Genomic DNA, 20,365 nt, shown 5'->3' with positions numbered 1-20,365 from the left:
CATGAGTTTCTTAGGAGAGTAGAATTTCATATTTCTCTGAACATACTTCAAATTTACCTCATTGTTTTCATTGTCTTCATCGTCATCTAATTGGGACATCAAAGCAAATATTGAATCATATTCATTTTTCTCACTTTCAACTGCCATCATGGAGTTGTCACTTGCATCTGTTTCATCTTCAGACTCACTAGAGGAATCTCCCCATGCTGCAAGAGCCTGTTTCACCACATTGTCAGCGGACCTCTTCCTTTTGAAGTGCTTGTCAGGAACCGGGTTCCTCTTGGCTACTTTCTCAAGGTTGTACTTGGAGTGTTCTTGCTTCAGGAAAGGACAATCTTTGATGAAGTGCCCTGGATTTCCACACTTGTAGCATAGATCAAAGTTCTTTGGTTTGCTGGAGTTGCCCCTTTTTAGTATTCCTACATTTCTTCTGACCATCTTCTTAAACCTTTTGGTTATGTAAGCCATGTCACTGTCCTCCTCGCTCGAGTCATTGCTTTCAGCTTTGAGTACCAGGTTTTTTTCTTTCTTTGGTTCTCTTCTTTCACTGTCTATCTTCCTCTTCATCTCGTAGGTATTCAAATTTCCAACCAACTCGTTTATGGTCAGCTCCTGCAGGTCCTTTGCTTCAGTAATAGCATTCACCTTGCTTTCCTAAGAACTGGGCAGGATACTAAGAATTTTCCCCACTAGCTTGTTCCTAGGAATGATTTCACCAAGTGAGTGTAGCTCATTTATGATAGAGGTGAATCTTGTGTGCATATCTTGAATAGATTCATCGTCTTTCATCCTAAAGAGTTCATACTCAGTAGTGAGCATATCAATATTAGATTGTTTTACTTGAGTGGTTCCCTCATGTGTTATTTGCAAAGCTTCCCATATCTCTTTGGCAGTTTCACAAGCAGAGATTCTATTATATTCATCAGGTCCTATTCCACACACCTAAATTTTATTGGCACGAAAATATTTCTCTGCAGCTTTCCTGTTTGGGTTAGTGTATTCTTTTCTGGTCTTTGGCATTGTCAATGGAAGGTCTCCAACTGCCTTTGTTGGGATATAAGGACCATCACATTTGACATCCCACAACTCAGAATATTCAGCCATGATAAAATCATGCATTCTTGCCTTCCACCACCCATAGTATTGCCCATTGAACCTGGATGGTCTATACGTAGATTGACCTTCTTCAAAATTTAGTGGAGCAGTCATAAGGATCCTTCCTATGTGTTAGCCTGATAGGAGAAACCCGCTCTGATACCAATTGATAGTTTATATGAGTCCCCCAAACTATAGATTACCAGGTCCACTATGAGTTTTCACTGTGAATACTAATAAAACAGTAAGTAAATAAGACAGGGAGAATTACGTGGAAAAATCCATGCTCAAGGGGATAAAAAACCACGACCTACACTGGCAGGATTTCAACTTCACTATGAGAAACTTTTAGATTACAACCTATACAATCTAAAAATTAAACTCTTAATCCCTGACTAACTTGTAATACACTTATTACAAGCCACTTTGCAATACACCTATTACAAAGACTTCAACTCATGACTAACTCTAGTCACGACACAAACACAAAGGGTTTATGGTTTTACAAAGGGGTTCCTAAGTAATGTTTCTAGCTAAGCAATTTAGGAATTACAATGAAGAATAATTACAAAGTTACAACTCAACTAAGGACAACAAAATATTAGATTTGGGAACTGGTCTGTAGTAGTATTTAACTTTGTTCTTGAGGCTCTTGCGAATTTAGTTCACTTTCTCTGAAGGATTGAAAACTTGAAGTGACTTCTCAAGTATTCAAGTGATGTTTTGTTGTAATACTCTTGCTAAAATGCCTTTGATGGCATCATATGAATGATGTAAGCAATTGGTTGGTCAAAGTACAAGTGACTGCAAAACTGCTGCATTGTGTGCACTGTTTCTGTAGCAGTCACTTTCCAGCTGTGCTTAGTTGACTTTCGTAGTGTTGTCAGGGAAACACAAGGGATCAAGTCCCTATATTATTTCTATATTTTCTACACTTGCAGCAATTCACATTAGCTGGAGTTCTGGCTGGAATACGTTCATTAACAATGTGTACCAAATGTGTCAGTTTCCCTATCTGGTTCTTTACAATAAGTTTGTTAGATCATCCAAAACATAAGTTAAAGAAATTGAAAACCCATCAAAGATAACACCAACAACACAAGAACACAACAATAACATGATATATACATTATTTTCCAATCTTATATACACCATAAAATACAACAAAACAATCCAATACACCCCAATCTCTTCATACACAAAACGACCATCGTAGTAGTGTCAAAAGACCCGAAAATGTTACGACGAATGACCAGCCCACCACCCTGCATTTATGTGGTATTTATCCAATCCATTCCTCCTCCAAAACTCCATAAAACAGTAGTAAAACACGCAACTGAACAGCAACACAAAAGAGTCCACAAAATAGTCCGTTACAAGTGAAAATCTCGAACTCACGGCTTCCGATCACCGTCCCATGAGTTCTTACAATTTTAGAATGGCTTTATACACATAGCCAAAATTATATGAAAGAGAGAAGTAAAATTACCTTATTTGTTGAATAACACAGCTCTTATCCTGGTTCTTCAAACTCAAGGTTTCGCCTCTAACTTCAACTTGAAAAGGAGAGAAATTTAAATAGGGTTTGTGTTCAATTTTTGGGAGGATGTTTGCAGGGGTTTATGTCTGGTTATTGTGCCCTATTATCAATGTATTACATGAACAAAAGATTCCTTTAAAATGTCTCTTTGGACGACCCAAACTGGTCCATTTTTGGACTCTCATTTAAGCAAGCAGGTGACACACCTACTTGTCACCTAGCAGCCTGCGCAGTCTTGCGAAAATGCATATACCTCTCTATTCTGATGACATATTGACAAATCGTTTAATGGGTTATAAAATAGACTAATATATCTTCAGTTTAATGGGTAGAAGACCCCGTAACTCTAAGTATATTGGGAGAAAATCGCAGTTACAATTGACCTAAATTTCAGTAAAACCTATGAACGTAACTTGTGATGACTTTCATCCACTTTTGTTCCACAACTCACTTGGCATCAAAACATAACACATGACTATCATACGACTAACATAACTCATAACATAACCTTTTTATCATTTTAAGCACCCTAGTCTCACCCCAAAAGTACATGTTATACATTCCCAACTTGTCGACTTTCGATGAAACATTATTTTCTTTAATTACTTAGCTTCTAAACCTTCCAACCCTCTTTATACTTGTTGTACATGATCTTCAATATATATAACATCTGAGGTAACATGATAACTTACTTGATATACTTCCAAAGATGAACTCATTTTTGGTCATACATTATTTTACTTACGATGCACTTTTAAGTACAAAAACATAGGGTGTACCAAGTTAACTAAGAGTCTAAACTATCGACTAATGACAATGCTAAGCAAAGGAAGTTATCAATTGGGAGAAGATATGGTTGATAGGATATGTGCAAGATAAATGTTTTGGATTTAACTTTAGATAGTTCACTTTTGATGTTCAAGTGAGTCTCTCGAATTCACTTGGTTATTAGTTTAATTGTTTAGTAGAAACTCCTCTCTCGATTATGTATCAACCTTACACGATGAACCAATTTTAAGCACGTGAAGATATGCAGCAATTCGTAATGGATTGGTCTGTAGGAGAACCTCTCTCGATTATCCTCCTAATTAAGTTTAATCAACAATTTAACAAGCCCCTTCTGATTACTAAGAAGAATTAATGACTTCAACAAACAAAATATAATGCAACAATATCACAAGTTATGCCTCTCTTCAATTCATGAACAAGTGAATATAGATGCAACAGTTATAACATCCAAAATAATTCAATACATAAAACTAGAGTTAATTATCCACAAACAAGTATCAATACACTAAATTCAGCAACCCTAAAGAGAACTACTCCATGGATATGGAGTAATTCATCAAAATAATGTTTAAGTTAAAGGAAAACATAGAACAATCCAAATTCTTGTCTTAAGTGAGAATTGAATGATGAAATCCTTGAGTTTTTGCTTTTCTAACTCCTCCTTGGCATACTTAGGTCTAAGATGTGTCAAAAGTCCCAAAAATAATATTTTTCCGTGTATATATACCAAGTAGGGTTGGGTCCAAACAAAAACACCTTTTTATATGCGAAATAGTACAATTACTCTACAAATTTGCACAGGCATGCCTCATGGGGCGATGCGCCATGCGGGGAATTTGTGGGGAAGTTCAGAGAGTTGATTTCTGACAAACTGCAGGAATTCATGCACCGCCCCACGCACCGCAGAAGTTTGGAATTTTGAAAAATGTAAAACATGAAAGTTGTATCCCTTTTAAATATCTTTCCAACTATATTTGTGGAGCCTAAACAGATTTCTGAGTGAAAAGTTTTGTGCATTTTGCTATACAATGCGCATTATGCCTACTCGATTCTTCGTTTCGTTCTTAAATTGCACTATCATTCGTTGATCCTTGATCACAATCCCCACTTAATCCTTGAGCTTTTACTCAGACTTCAAAGCTCCAGAATAGCTTGAATTCATTTCATAACCTCTACATAGATATGAACACTCCTACAAGGCATAAAACACAAAATTAGTACAAAACACTAGCAATTAATACTCAAACTCAATTAAAGTGCAATAAATTAGAATGTACTAATTGACTAAAACATGAGATTATTGCTACCATCAACACCCCACACTTAAACCATTGCTCGTCCTCGAGTAATCAAACCATACTCTATATAGACACGACCTTATAAACAACACTCAAGACTCAACATACCAAGAATATTTAAAATTGGCTAAGCACAATAGAGTAACATCCTTGCCTCAATATTTGACTCACAAGTACCACACATCATTCACAACTTACTCACTTACACTAACATAGAGGTGAACGACATTACCTTTCATTCATGAATCAAGTTCCCTCACACAACAAAAGAGAGTAGTTTCACACATATAAAATTCAAGAACAATTAGGAACTCAAGATAAAAAGAAATCACTCACTCTCAGAAACGATATTCATGTGCCATGAAGATGAACCATAGGCTTGCCCATAGTGTACTACTCTACTAATTGAGTTCATTCAGTCAAGGATCAAGTAGGACTTTAAACTAGTTGTAATGTAGGCTATAGGATAGGTAGGATATATGTAGATATAAGAGTGACTACAGCTCCTTAAGAACTTTAATACATACATTTAACATTCAAAACCCCACACTTATGTCAAACCATACTCCACTTTCACATCAATATGCATTAACTCCCTACTTCTTTAAGCACAATTACATCAAGAGTTATCACTTATCAGAAAATATTTTGCACAACAATACAACTAATTTTTTTTTCTTATTCAATTAAAGTGGCTCACACTTTCAAAAACAATGAATCATTCTCCTTATTTCATAAGTTCCACTCGAAAGCCAAACCAGCCACCCCGCACTTCAACTTTTACAAAGTTCCTAATAATTTTTAAGTGCTCAAGAGAGGTATATAGGTTCAAATAGATGATAAATTCAAATAAATGGGTAAGGCTTGTAATGTGGTTGCCCAAGAAATAGACTTACAGGCTCAAAAGGGGTTAACTAAGATATATAACAATTAGGTTGGTAAAATTATATAACTTGCTCAATAAAGAAAGGCCTATATCACCTCCAAGACTAAATAAAACTACTATTTTGCTTTGCAAACACACGGGCCAAGTTCTAGACATCAAATATAATGCATAGAATAACACAAAAATCTTACACACACAAGGAACATAACTCACTCAGAATTGGACTCATCAAGACACTCTAGTCAAAACAGTTAAGCAATGTTAAGATCATACAATTTAAGGTACTTTATACAAGAGTAAAAAACGAGCCTAAGCGTCGCAACTAAAGAACTCACTATTCTCAAGGCATAATAAAGTCAAGAGATATTGCTTTCAATTAAACTCATAGCACGGGGTTTCCTACTTCTACCAAAAATAAAAACTAACTATACTCAGTTCAAACAAAACCATTGTAATAGAATCGCAACATAAAGAAAAACCAAGGGGGGGATTATTACACTACCAACAAAAGAAAATCTTTTTGTCTCTTTTCTTTCGGCTTTAATTCCTCAAGAAACCTGTCGAATAATATCCATCATCGGGAACAGTCGAAAATTTGAAAGTTTGTATGGCTTTTCAATTTTTTTCTAACTACTATAAAGAAAAAAACAATCAAGCTAACTAAAGCAAAAACTAAGACTAATATACATACAACATACAAATATGCTCCACCGCAAATTTTAAGTTGTGGCATGTCCCCATAACACATAATTAAAAAGTGTAAGATAGAGGAAACTTCCCTGAATCTCTAGTCAGGATTTGAATCGAAGTCGGGATCCATTCCATGTGCCCGAACTAGTGCACACATCCATGTAGATAACTTCTTATAACCTTCTTGGGGTACACCCCACACTTGTCTTTTTCATTCATTGGGGCCTGTTTTTCACACCCTTCACCTTCCACTTAACACTTGTAGCTGGCTTCTCTTGTTTCACCCCTTTTTCCATATTCGTCTCAAAAGTTACGGTCTTATCACCCACTCTAAGAATGAGTTTTCTATCATGAATATCCAGTATATTTCTACCCATTGCTAAAAATGGTCTTCCTAGGATAAGGAGGACCTTCTTATTCTCCTCCATATTCACCACTATAAAATCTACAGGAAATATAAACTTATCGACCCATACCAAAACATCTTATAATATCCCCTCGGGTTTTGTAGTTGTTTGGTCTGCCAGCTGCATAGACATTGGTGCAGACCTTATCTCTCCAATCTCATTCTCCAGCTTCATGTACATAGACAACGGTATTAGATTTATTGAGGCACCTGAATCACATAAAGATTTATCAAAATTGAGAGTGCCTAAAGAGCAAGGTATGGTAAAAATCCCTGGATCTTCACACTTTTGTGGGAGTTTGTTTTGCAAGATTGCACTGCAATGCTCTGTGAGCTTGACCACCTTGGTCTCTTTTATCTATTTCTTCTCTGTAAGGATCTCCTTCAATAACTTTGCATAAGATGGCATTTGTGACAGAACTTTAGTGAATGGCAGGTTCACATTAACCTGTCTCAGCATGTCTAGAAATCTCTCAAACTGCTTGTCCAGCTTTTCTCTATAGATCTTTTGGGGAAAAGAAAGAGTAGATATATGCTTGCTCACATCATCAAATTCCTCCCTTCTTGAAGTTTCCTTGTTCTTCTTTTTCTCTGCTCCCTTCTTACCTTTCTTCTTCTCAGTCTTTTTATCATCTTCAATTTTCAGCTCATTCCCACTCTCTTTTTCAGGCGCAACTTCTTTTTGAATTAGAGTGTAATCTTTCAAAACTTGTCCACTTCTCAAGGTCAAAATATTTACTGTTTCTTTGGGATTCTTCTCAGTATCAGCTGGTAGACTGCCTGGGATTCTCTCAGATAATTTAGTTGTAATCTTTCCCACTTGTCTCTCCAAATTTCACAAACCTGTCCCAAGTTCTTTGATAGCTGCACCATGAGCATCTAGTCTCTCATATGTCTTGACAATGAAAGACTTCATCAAATCTTATAAACCAGACTGAATTGGCTATTGAGGCTGAAATTGCGGCCTTTGATGATTTTGGAAGCCTAGAGCTCGTTGAAATGTGGAGTTATTTTATTGCCATGCATTTGCTGTGCCCCTAGGTGAACTCCATGTAAACCCGGAGTATTTTTTACCCATTCCATTGAAATTATAAGTACCCACCGCATTCACTTACTCTATGGTAGCTTGACATTCATCATTAGGGTGTCCTCTTCCACATATATCACATGCTGCATGAGGCTCATTATGTACTGAGGCTATGGTCAGCTTCCTTATTTCTTTTGACATGGCATCAAGCTATACCAGCACAAATGTGTTAGTATCAACGTGGTGAACACTAGTTGATCTTATTCTTTTAACAATTTCCGAGGGCCACTAATTTGCATATTTAAACAACTCATCTATAATAGTGACTATCTCCTCTGGAGTCTTTTTCATCAACGGACCCCCAGCTACATTGCTCAATGTTCTGCGTGAGGATGATGTCAAACTATCCCAAAAGTCCTGGAGTTGCATCCAGAGTTCAAATCCACTATGTTGATATTTTGGCACAATCTCCTTAAACATCTCCCATGCTTCAAACCCGATCTCAGTCTCGTTCTGGCAGAAGTTACGGATTTCCCTTCTATACTTGCCTATTTTAGCTGAGGAAAAATACTTAGCAAGAAATTTTCTGGTCATCTCCTCCCATATTCTAATTGATCCTTGGGGCAAGATTTTAAACTAGTGCTTTGTATGATCTTTCATGTGAATGGGAATGCCCTTAGATAAACTGAATCTTGTGACACACCATTATATTGGAAGGTGTTCATAATCTCCTCGATGTCCATTAGATTATTGTTTGGACCTTTGTTCATCTTTCCTTTGAAAACACAGTTGTTTTGAAGGGTTTGGAGTAACTCTTGCTTCAATTCAAAATTGTTGGCTACAATAGGAGGGGTCTCACACTTCAAAGTTGTAGACCGGTCTAGCATAAACGCCAAATGGTCTCCCTTGGTCGGGTGGTATTTTTCCGTACTGGTCTAGAACGAAGGGCTGATTCTGAGCCAATCTCCGAGCCATCTCTTCTTCATATGCAATTTCTGCATCTCTAATAGTTACTTCCTTAGCATCCCGAGCAACTTTTTCTCTTATCTGGGCTGCCTCTTTCGCAACCAAATCCATAATATTATCATCTCCATCCATATTTACTGTGGTTGAGGATTGCCCAACCTTCTCAACTGTCACAATTGTTTTTCGATTTCTGGCTCGTATGGTTGCACTTTTTTCCTAGAAGATCGAGTCATGCACCAATCTAACCTGTAGTCTGCACACAGTCAAAGCACACCAAACATAAAAAGAGAAAATAAAATAAAAAGAAAAATTCCTGAATTAACACTACAAACTATTTCAAACACTATTGCTCGCTAGTCGAAAACATTACAAACTATTTCAAACACTATTTATAGAAGCACTCAACCCAATACCAAAGTACCAAAGGTGATACTAATTTTAGCTTTCCAGAACACAGCTGATCTCGCAATGCTTGACCTCTTGCTTCCTGTCTCCTCCACTCCTGCTGATATTTCCAACTTGGAATTGCAAATCGAAGCCTATATTACAAAATAAAATAACATTTAAAGTGCCAATCACAAGCAACTCATCCAAAAAATTGTGTTCAAACATAATCCAAATGACTCTACCATTTCTGCAGCCCTTGGCCCAAGCAGTTCGCTATGGCTCGGCGTGATAATTTCGTCCTCATTTGTCATGTTTTTACGTTTGTTATGAATTGTCACGTGTTACTCCATCTACCTGATCATAGGCTAAAAACCTGTAATTTAGTCGTTGTAACAACACTTTAATTATTGCATTTTACAAAGATTTGAGCTTAATTAATAATGAATTACTAAATTCATGTTTTATGCCTTACAGGAAGAGATTTCGACTTAAGAATTTAATTAGGGATGAATTTGATTAATTTGGGGCTTTGAAGTCTGAGTAAAAGCTAAATAAATCAAGTCGGGATCGTGTTCGGGGTTCGCATAGCAAGCCCGGATAGAAAAACAAGAGAAAAAATGAAGCAGCGCAAAAAAAATGTACTGTCGCGCTGCGTGGGGCGCCGCAGAAGTGCAAATTTTTGTGCTGCATTGTTTTGCTCCGTTAAAATGTATTCTGCCTCTGTCCAATCCATGTACGCGACACATGGGGCATCGCGCGGGGCGTCGCGGACGTGTAAAAATCGCAGAACGAGTCTATTTCGGTCCTAAAAGGGCATAATTGTCAAAACCCATTATTACATGATTAAAAAGGGTAAAAAAACCATTATTGGGGAGAAAGACCTGATTTTAGAGAGAAAAAGAAGAGGAGATTCATCTGGAAGCATCAAAAATCAAGAGGAACAATACTTTGGAGCAAGGATTAAAAGAGTTTTTCTAAACTTTCTTCTAGTATCTATTTATTTGATGTTTAAAAGTTATATTGTTGATGTTTGTATGAATGAGTGGCTAAAAACCCAAATATTCTGGGGTCATGGGTGTTAGATAATTATGTTGTTTGAAGCTTAAATGGATAATCTTGAATTTATCTTTATGGGTTGTTTATTTGATTTTGCTGTTAATTATTTTATTGCGTAGCTAACAGTGAAATACTATTTATGAATCTTGAGTTAAACTTGAAAAAGGAAATTGTTGATTGCATATAGAATCAAAAAAACAAGATCTTGATCCTGGGCATCGGGTGAGAGATTAGCGATTAAGATAGAAATATATTGCCTTGTTTGGTTGAAAAATAGGAATTGTAAATGCATTTGAGTTAATATTAATGCCATAGAAATACAGGTATTAATTTAACTTGAATAGGCATATAAGAATTGGACAGATTCTTATGGGTATTATTAACCCTATAATCAATAACCCAGATAATTCAATAAATCATTCTTAAGCTAAAAGCGTAGCACGATCTCTAGCAAGCTCATGACCCTGGAATATCTCTTTTATTAATTGTTAAAAGAAGATTGCATAAGTGGTATAATAAACTTTGAGTTGTATTATTGTGTGTTTACTATTTAAATTAGAAATTGGTTATTTATGTATTTTGTGATGAATTAGCTTGAATTGATAATTGTTTGAGCTTGCATCAGTCAATAAGTTGATCATAATTCCTCGTGGGAACGTTACTTTACTTATTACTATATTACTTGACGATCGCGTATACTTGCGTGAGTGTTTTCGTCGCATCAAGTTTTTGGAGCCGTTGCTGGGGACTTAGAAATTAGCTACTTGACTGAGTTAAGCTTCTATTAGCTATTGGTTTAAGCATTAATTTTCAGTTCACTTTGTTTGTGTCACGCAGGCTCTTCTCTTGAATGCAGAGGAGTAGAAGCACAAGCAATCTCTTCCCTCTTGATCCTAAAATTGAAATAACACTTCATAGAGCGAGGAAGGAGTTGGAAGTTAGATACAAAACAGAAAGAGAGTTGGACATTTTAGTTCAACCACAGCCAACAATGATGGCAGGTAATGGAGGGCATCCGATGATAGAAGCTGCAAGGCCAAATCTTGCTAATATGACATAGGCTAATGTGAAGCCTGATATCACTGGTCACTTTGAGCTTAAACAGTACATGGTATAGCTGATTCAGTCCACTAGGCAATATGTAGGCCTATCTCATAAAGACTCGCAGAGGCACATTCAGAATTTTTTGGAAATCACGGATACTTACAACTATCCAAATGTTTCCAAGGACTATGTCAGGCTGCTCTTGTTTCCTTTTTCATTGTTGGGGGAAGCTAAAGAATGGTTGCAGAAGGAGCTTGCTAATTCAATCCATACTTGGGATTATTTAGCAAAGAAATTCTTAATCAAGTTTTTCCCCACTAAAAAGACAAAGTCTTTGCGAAGCCAGATTCTTGGGTTTCAACAACGGAATGGTGAGACTATTCATCAAGCTTGGGAAAGATACAAGAAACTACTTCGAGACTGTCCACATCATTGTCAAACTGATGAGGTATTGGGCCATACTTTTGTTGGTGGATTAGATGAGACTTCAAAGATGAATCTTGATTCAGCTTGTGGAGGTAGTTGCATGGCGAGACCATATAATGAAATACAACTTTTGCTAAACAACTTTACTGCTAATGATTATAATTGGCAAGGTGAGGAAGAACCAAGGAGAGCAATGAAACAGAAAGCAGCAAGGGTACTTGAACTTGATGATTTTTCCGCCATGAGAGTAGATATAGCAAAATTGGCAAATCAAATGAATAGAATGACAATGAACTATACACAAAAAATGCAATATGTTCAACAAATGTCGATTTATTGTGAAATGTGTGGTGACAATCACACGAGTGACATGTGCCCCACGAATCCTGAATCTATTTATTATGTGGGACAACAAAGCAGAGGTCCGATGAATCAACAGGCACAATATGGGAACACTTACAATCCAGATTGGAGGAATCATCCTAATTTCTCCTGGGGTGGAAATCAATCAAATCAAAATCAATATAGATCCCAAGGAAATTTTAATCAACCTCAAAGGCCACCCCAGCAAGTAGAAGAAAGTACAAATGATTTGTCGAAGAAATTGTTGCATGACAATCAACAACTCAGAACTGATTTTAGAAATCTTGAAAGACAAATGGGACAGCTAGCTGCAAATCAAAACACTAGGCCTACAGATGCTCTTCCAAGTGATACAAAGAAAAATCCGCAAGTTAGTTGAATTACAGTTAGAACTGGAAGGGAATTAGGAGAAGTTCCAAAGAAGAGAAAAGAAAAGCTTATGCCTGAGGGTGAATTGATTCCCAAAGCAACACAGGAAGCAAAGAAAGATGATACTGTTTCAGCACCCGTGAATGTTCTAAGGCCACCACCACATTTTCCACAAAGATTGCAGAAAAAGAATGATGATCGCATGTTCAACAAATTTCTCTCTATGTTGAGTCAGATTCAATTGAATATTCCGTTGGTAGATGTGATTCGTGAAATTCCAAAGTATGCCAAGTACATAAAAGATATTGTGGCTAACAAGAGGAGATTGACTGAATTTGAAACAGTTGCACTTACTGAGGTGTGCACTTCAAGGGTCCAAAATAAGCTTCCTCAAAAGCTTAAGGATCCTGACAGCTTTACTATCCCTGTGAGAATAGGTAATGTTGGTGTAGGCCATGCACTTTGTTATTTGGGAGCGAGCATAAATTTGATGCCACTGTCTTTGTACAAAAATTTGGGTTTGGGAGCTCCAAAACCCACCACGGTGATGTTACAACTAGCAGACAGGGCCATAGCTTACCCGGAAAGGGTGATTGAAAATGTGCTGCTGAAAATTGGGAAATTTATTTTCCCGGCTGATTTCATTATCTTGGATTTTGAAGTAGATGAAAAAGTTCCTATTATATTGGGAAGACTTCTCTTGGCTACAGGTGATGCTATAACTAAAGTAAGATAAGGAAAAATGATCATGAGAGTTAACAATGAGGAAGCTATTTTTAATGTATACAAAGCAATTCAACTTCCTCGCCATTAGGAAGAGTTGTCTATAATATCTGTCATGGAGATGGATGAGCTACTTATTGCCCCAAGTGTATATTTGAAGGATTCTTTAGAGAAAGCAATCGTGTTGTTTGAGAGTTTGGAGATTAATGATGAGGTTGAAGAGATGAAGCATATTTTGAATGCATCATGTGAATATATGAAACGTTTAATTCCCTTTAAACCTTTGAACGGGCCAAATAGTCCTTCTCCGAAGCCATCAATTGAAGAATCTCCAAAATGGAACTAAAGCCTTTACCTTATCACCTTCATTATGCTTATTTGGGTAGTTCTGATACGTTACCTGTTATTATTTCTTCTGACTTGTATAAATTGCAGGAGGAAAATTAGCTGAGAGTACTATGTGAGCATAAAAGAGCAATTGGGTGGACAATGTTTGACATAAGAGACATTAGTCCATCTTTTTGCATGCATAAAATTCTCATGGAGGAAGAACACAAGCCGAGCATAGAACAACAATGCGGCCTAAATCCCAACATGAAAGAGGTGGTAAGAAAAGAAGTGATTAAATGACTTGATGCAGGTATTGTATTTTTAATCTCTGATAGAAAATGGGTAAGTCCAGTCCAATGTGTTCCAAAGAAAGGAGGAATGACTGTAGTGATAAATGAACAATTATCTGATTCCCATTCGAATTGTTACTAGGTGGAGGATTTGCATAGATTATAGAAAATTGAATAATGCCACCCAAAAAGACCATTTTCCTCTCCCCTTTATTGACCAAATACTTGATAGATTAGCTGGACCGGAATACTACTATTTTTTGGATGGCTACTCGGGATATAATCAGATTGTTATAGCCCTATAGGACCAAGAGAAGACCACATTTACATGTCCCTATGGGACATATGCATTTAAAAGAATGCCATTTTGTCTTTGCAATGCACCTGCAATTTTTCAAAGGTGTATGATGGCTATTTTTACTGATATGGTTGAAAGATTTGTGGAAGTATTTATGGATGATTTTTCTGTATTTGGATGTTCTTTTGATGAATGTTTAATGAATCTTGACAAGGTACTTGCTAGGTGTGAAGAAACAAATTTGGCACTGAATTAGGAAAAATGCCATTTCATGGTAAGAGAATGTATAGTCCTAGGGCACAAAGTGTCCAAGAATGGATTGCAGGTAGATAAAGCAAAGGTGGAAGTAATTGAAAAATTACCTCCACAGACATCAGTTAGAGGCATTCACAGTTTCTTGGGTTGTGCAGGTTTTTATCGTCGTTTCATTAAAGATTTTTCAAAAATTTCATCTCCTTCGTGTAGGCTTATTGAGAAAGATATATCCTTCAAGTTTGATGATGCTTGTCTGAAAGCATTTGATGAGCTGAAAAGAAGATTAGTTACTTCACCAATTATCATTGCTCCAGATTGGAAAATTCTATTTGAGTTGATGTGTGACGCAAGTGACATAGCCATTGGATCTGTTTTGGGGCAGCGAAAGGAGAAAATCTTTTACTCTATTCATTACACGAGTAGAACTCTTAGTCCAACACAAATGAATTACACTGTTATTGAAAAAGAGTTGCTTGCAGTAGTATAGGCATTTGATAAGTTCAGGTCCTATCTAGTGGGAACCAAAGTCATAGTTTACACATATCACTCAGCTATTAGGTATTTATTTTCAAAGAAAGATGCCAAGCCAAGGTTAATCCGATGGGTTCTTCTTTTGCAAGAATTTTATTTAGAGATTCGAGATCGAAAAGGGATAGAAAATTAGGTTGCAGATCACTTGTCCCGGTTGAAAAATCGAGGCCATGTCACTGAGGGAGAATCAATCAAAGAAACATTTCCTGATGAACTGTTACTAGCCATCACGTCAGATGAAACCCCAGGGTATGCTGATTATGTGAATTTCATTGCAAGTGGGGTGACTCCACCAGCATTCACAGCTAATCATAGAAGAAGATTTTTACATGATGTGATATTTTACATGTGGGATGAGCCTTTTCTATACAAGCAATGCGCAGATCAATTGGTAAGAAGGTGTGTCCCTGAGGAGGAGATGAATGCAATATTGCATGACTGTTATGCTTCTCTTTATGAAGGTCACCATGGTGGAGACAGAATGGCACAAAAGGTTTTGCAATCAGGTTTTTACTGGTCAAATTAATTAAAGATGCACATGCTTTTGTGAAAAATTGTGACAGGTGTCAAAGAACAGGTACAATCACGAAGAGGAACGAGATGTCTTTGCAAAATATTTTGGCAGTAGAGTTCTTTGATGTCTGGGGAACTGATTTCATAGGACCATTTCCATACTCTAATAGGCACAGATACATTTTGGTTGCATTTGATTATGTGTCTAAGTGGGTGGAGGCCATTGCTCTTCCTACTAATGATTCAAAGGTAGTGGTAAGTTTCGTAAAGAAGCACATTTTCACATGCTTTGTAACTCCAAGGGTGTTGATAAGTGATGGAGGAACATACTTTTGTAACAAATTGTTGAAAAATGTTCTAGCAAAATATGGGGTAAGTCACAAGGTTGCTACTGCGTATCACACTCAAATGAGTGGTCAAGTTGAAGTGTCAAACAGAGAGGTAAAATAGATTTTGGAGAAAACAGTGAGTGCAAATAGGAAAGATTGGTCTGGTAAGTTAGAAGATGCATTGTGGGCTTACCGAACTGCATACAAAACTCCAATAGGTACTTCTCTGTACATGTTGATTTATGGCAAAGCATGTCATTTGCTCGTTGAGCTAGAACACAAAGCTTATTGGGCAATCAAAAAGCTAAATATGGATATGGACTTAGCCGGTGAAAAATACTGCTACAACTCAATGAACTTGACGAGTTTCGGTTGCATGCTTATGAAAACACCGAGTTGTATAAAGAAAGGACCAAGAGGTGGTATGACAAGCACATCCAACATCGTGAGTTTGAGCCGGGTCAAGAAGTTCTCTTGTTTAATTCAAGGCTAAAGCTTTTTCCTGGAAAGCATAAGTCCCGTTGGGCAGGCCCTTTCGTTGTGGTGAGTGTGACTCCTCATGGAACAGTTGAATTGCGGGAATTAATTCAAGTGGTACATTCTTGGTGAATGAGCATCGAGCAAAACACTATAGGGGTGGTGATATTAAACGTCACAAGACCTCGGTAGATTTGGTTGATGTGTGATGAAGTGTTGAGTCATGCCGCGACGTTAAATTATGCGCTTGTTGGGAGGCAACCCAATAACTAACATCACTAACTTTTAATTGTAGTTTAGAAATGTTAGATTTTAGATGTTATAATGTTGTTAGTTAGGTGCAAGCATGAATTTGGCATAAAATCAATGTACAATGATGTAGGGGTGTAAATTGTGAGTTTAAAAATCGAAAAATAGGCTAACTTTGTAAAAAATTGGCCTACCGCGTCACGTGTGGCGTCATGCCACACACCGCGCTAGACAAAATTGCACAGGCGAGGCAAAATGCAAAATTTTCGGAGCAACTAAGATTTTTGCACTACCGCGCCGCAGCAATACATTTTCGTTAAAAAAAAGAATTTAAAAATAAACCCCTTAATAACCGAACCCCTGCCTTCCCCTTATTTCATTATTTCATCTCCCAAACTCTCTGCCTCTCCAAGTCTCACCCAAAAAGCCCCAAACAATTTCACCCAACAAATCCATCCCCAAATCATTCTTCTTCTTGCAAGGTAAGTATTCTCTTCGGTCTTTTCTTTCAATCTAGTAGTATTTTAGTTTGTATTTCTTTCTTATTTTCAACTATATTTGTATAAACCCTAGCAAGAATTGTGTTTTTAATTTTCTTTTAGTTTCTTTTGTTAATATTGTTGAAAATAGTATTAGATACTTAGAATGTATATTATCTTTTTGATTATGGAGGATTTTAGGGTCTGTTGAGGTGATATGGGTTGAGTTTCTTGTTGAAGATTGTTGAGGGGTATATTATTTCTAAAATACATGTAAGAAAGTGAAAAATTATGCATTGAATATTATTGTGAAGATGTGGTTATGTTATAGTTGTGGTGTGAGTCATATTTGTGTTGTTGATATGGTGATTATGCCTCATTTCAAGTTAAAATTTTAAGAATACAAGACATGCTTACAATGTATTTGTTAAAATGTCTAAGTGACATGAAATTGAGTAATATTTCAAATTGAGAAACAAATTGCATTGTGAGATGTTATTATTGATAACAACTATGACATTAGGCTAAACCATGAATTTTCACTTACTTTATGTAAAATGATATGTAGGATTCATGCTAATGTGCCAATGTAGTATATTTTGTATAATAATTTTGGATTTTGTAGAATAGACTAATTTCTTTTTATGTTTATTTTTAATATTTTTAGCCTAGTTTTTGATTTTATTTTATTTTAATTGTTGCAATTCTCTCTAATGATTGGGTAGGCCGATAAGCATTATATCATTCTACTTGAAGAACAGGGTAGTCTGATCCCTGTTATACATGTTATGTGTGAACATGATAATAACATAAGTGTGAGGTATTTTCTCCACTTGCTCTTAAAATGATTTTTGTGTGTTTTAGCTAATATATCATGTTGTGTAGGTATAATGTCTCGGCGCCCAAGCAAAAGATCAAACACTGGCCTATCTGAGGCTGCATCTACTAGCCGACGTGGAGGTAGAAGGGCACCCCCTCCGGCACCAGTTGAGGAGGAAGAGGAACACTTCAATCTGGATGCAGATGAGGTACCATAGTGCAAATATGGCATCGGGGCTATTCTAACCCATACAATACAATGGTTCCAATCATTTTTTCCTGTTGTGCCACCAACTCCTGAAGCTGCCATAGATTAAACAAAGCTCGCTCATAAGTACAATGCAATATATACTAACATTCGAGCTTTGGGTTTTGAAGGGTTGTTTCACCAAGGTGATAGTGTGAATGTCAACTTGGTAAAAGAATTTTATGCCAATTGGCAACTAGGAGGCAATTTAGATACAAGTTACCAAGTAAGGGTCAGAAACAAAGTGATTCCATTTTCTTCAAAGGTCATAAATCAAATAATGGGGTTCATTGAGCATTCATATAAGGTGTTTCAGAGGTTTCTTCGTAGACCAGACTACCCAGATATTCACAAGCAGCTATGTGGTGTAGATTCCTTTGCCTTGTGGACTAGAGATTCAAATGAGTTTCACAAGGAGATGAAAAAAGGAACATTCCAGCGTCCTGCACGAGTTATTTTGAAGATAATAAATGCAAAATCATGCCAACACAAAGTGATACGGCTGTATCAAAACTAAAGATTTGTTTGATTTACACATTTTTAACAGGAATGCAGGTTGATCTTGGGAAAATTATGCTAGAACATATGTCAAAAGTGAGACCTTTTGGGAGATGCCGCCTACACTATCCGAGTATGATAACTCGGTTATTGCAGACGCACTACATTGAAGAAGAGTATCACTATGATTGGAAGATAGAAGTAACATATCCTATCAGGGCGCTTGATGTCACGATTGTGATAGATCCGCCTGCAGTTGCACTTAATGCCGATCAAAGGTTTGTCTAGGTGGAAGAGACTTTGTAGATATTATTTTCTGACCAGCGCCTTCGCGCCTCCAGAGGGGAAGTGAACTTGGAAGAGTTACAATAAAATCACCCTCTATCTCCTTTCACTCAACAATGTTTAGGAATGGCTCAGCAACGACAAATCCCATCGGATAAAGATGTGAACTCTGTCCCCTCAGATGACGAGGAATATTTGCACACCTTTGAAGATGAAGATGCTTAGGCCAATGGCCTCAGGGAGTCTCTTTTCTGATCTATTTTGATCTTTTGCATTAGGGACAATGTAAGTTATTAAGTGTGGGGTGACTTGCCCCAATTGTAATGTACTTACTTTTGTATTTTTTGTATTTTTGGTTGTTTGATTTTGTTTAGATTTTTAAACAAATTAATTTGGTAGATTCTAGCGTTTGTAGGTAGTAAGTGATACTAATTTCGATTTTTTCCCGACGATGGATTTTCTTGAGGGAAATGAAGTCGAAATTCGAAAAAAAAAATTGCATTTTATTTCAGTTTAGTGTATGCTAGTTTTGGTTTAATTTAAAAATTTCCCCTTGGTTTTTCTTTATGCCGCGGTTCTTTTCCAAGGGTGTATTTGAACCGGGCATAGTGTAATTTTTTTAGTTCAATTGAATAAAAAGTTCCTAACTTACAGAGTTAATCTCCTCAAATGCACATGCTTTAGAAGTGGTATGTACCTTATTTGTGATGCTCAATCTCAGTTCTTGGTTCTAAAGTAAGTGCCTTAAATTGTGTATTTATAACTATGCTTAACTGCTTCGACTAGAGAGTCGAAAAAGATCTAAGCTTGAATGAGTTGTGTGCTAATGTGTGAGTGAGGTTGTTGAAATATTCTGTGCATAATAGTTGATATCTAGAACTTGTCCTCAAGTGTTTTGCAAAGCAAAATAGTAGCATTATTCAGTTTAGGAGATGATATAGGCATTTCTTTGTTGAACCAATTTTATAATTGTTCCCACCTAATTGTATATATCTTAGTCAAACCTTTTGAGCCGTTAATCCTATTTATTTGGCATCCACATTACAAACCTTACCAATTTATGTAAATATATCAGTTGTTTGAACCTCTATCTCTCATGAGCACTTAGTGTTGTTTTAATGTTGTTAAAGTTGAGAAGAGATTTGTTGGTTTATTTGGAAAACTAATACATATATATATATACATGTAAATGTATATATACACATATAGGGGATTGATTTTCATATGTAACATTCCCTAGCTTATGGTGCTTAAAGAGAATGGGATTTGTTGTTATTATGTATAACCTCAAAAAAGTTGGAGATGGTTTAACATAAGAGTAATGTTGAAATTGTGAAATGAAATGGTGTATGTATGAAGTGCTCAAAGAGGTGTAGCTACTACATTCTATATTTATCACACCCTTCCTCAGCCTGCATTACAACCAATTAAAGTCCTATTTGATTCTTGATTGAATAAGCTCAATTAGTAGAGTATTACACTAGGGGCAAGCATATGGTATATCATCTGTTGTACATGAATTTCAATTCTGAGAGTGAGTTAATTCTTCCTATTTTGAGTTCCTAAATATTCGTGAATACTATGTTAAGAGAAACTAGTCTATATTAGTTGTGGGAGGGCACATGATTTGTAAAAGCAAAGAAAAGTTTTGACCCTTGTGTTAGAGTAAGTAAGCAAGCTATGAAAATGCGTGGCACTTG

At 36.5% G+C, this 20,365-nt stretch overlaps 1 protein-coding gene across 1 annotated transcript; it reads right to left on the bottom strand.

Annotated features, from left to right (window-relative positions):
• Positions 1-654: 654 nt before the first annotated feature.
• LOC142181777 (uncharacterized) lies at positions 655-6,726 on the bottom strand. The gene is made up of 2 exons (XM_075255301.1): positions 6,544-6,726; positions 655-942 (listed from the first exon to the last, which is right to left on the bottom strand). Exons 1-2 carry the CDS (start codon positions 6,724-6,726, stop codon positions 655-657), a joined length of 471 nt encoding a protein of 156 aa, XP_075111402.1.
• Between the last annotated feature and the right edge of the window lie 13,639 nt (positions 6,727-20,365).

The sequence above is a fragment of the Nicotiana tabacum genome, chromosome 6 (assembly GCF_000715075.1).
Source record: "Nicotiana tabacum cultivar K326 chromosome 6, ASM71507v2, whole genome shotgun sequence".
Classification (NCBI taxonomy): Eukaryota; Viridiplantae; Streptophyta; class Magnoliopsida; order Solanales; family Solanaceae; genus Nicotiana; species Nicotiana tabacum.
Note: the sequence above shows the minus strand (reverse complement) of the source record. Positions and strands in the feature narration are given on the sequence as shown.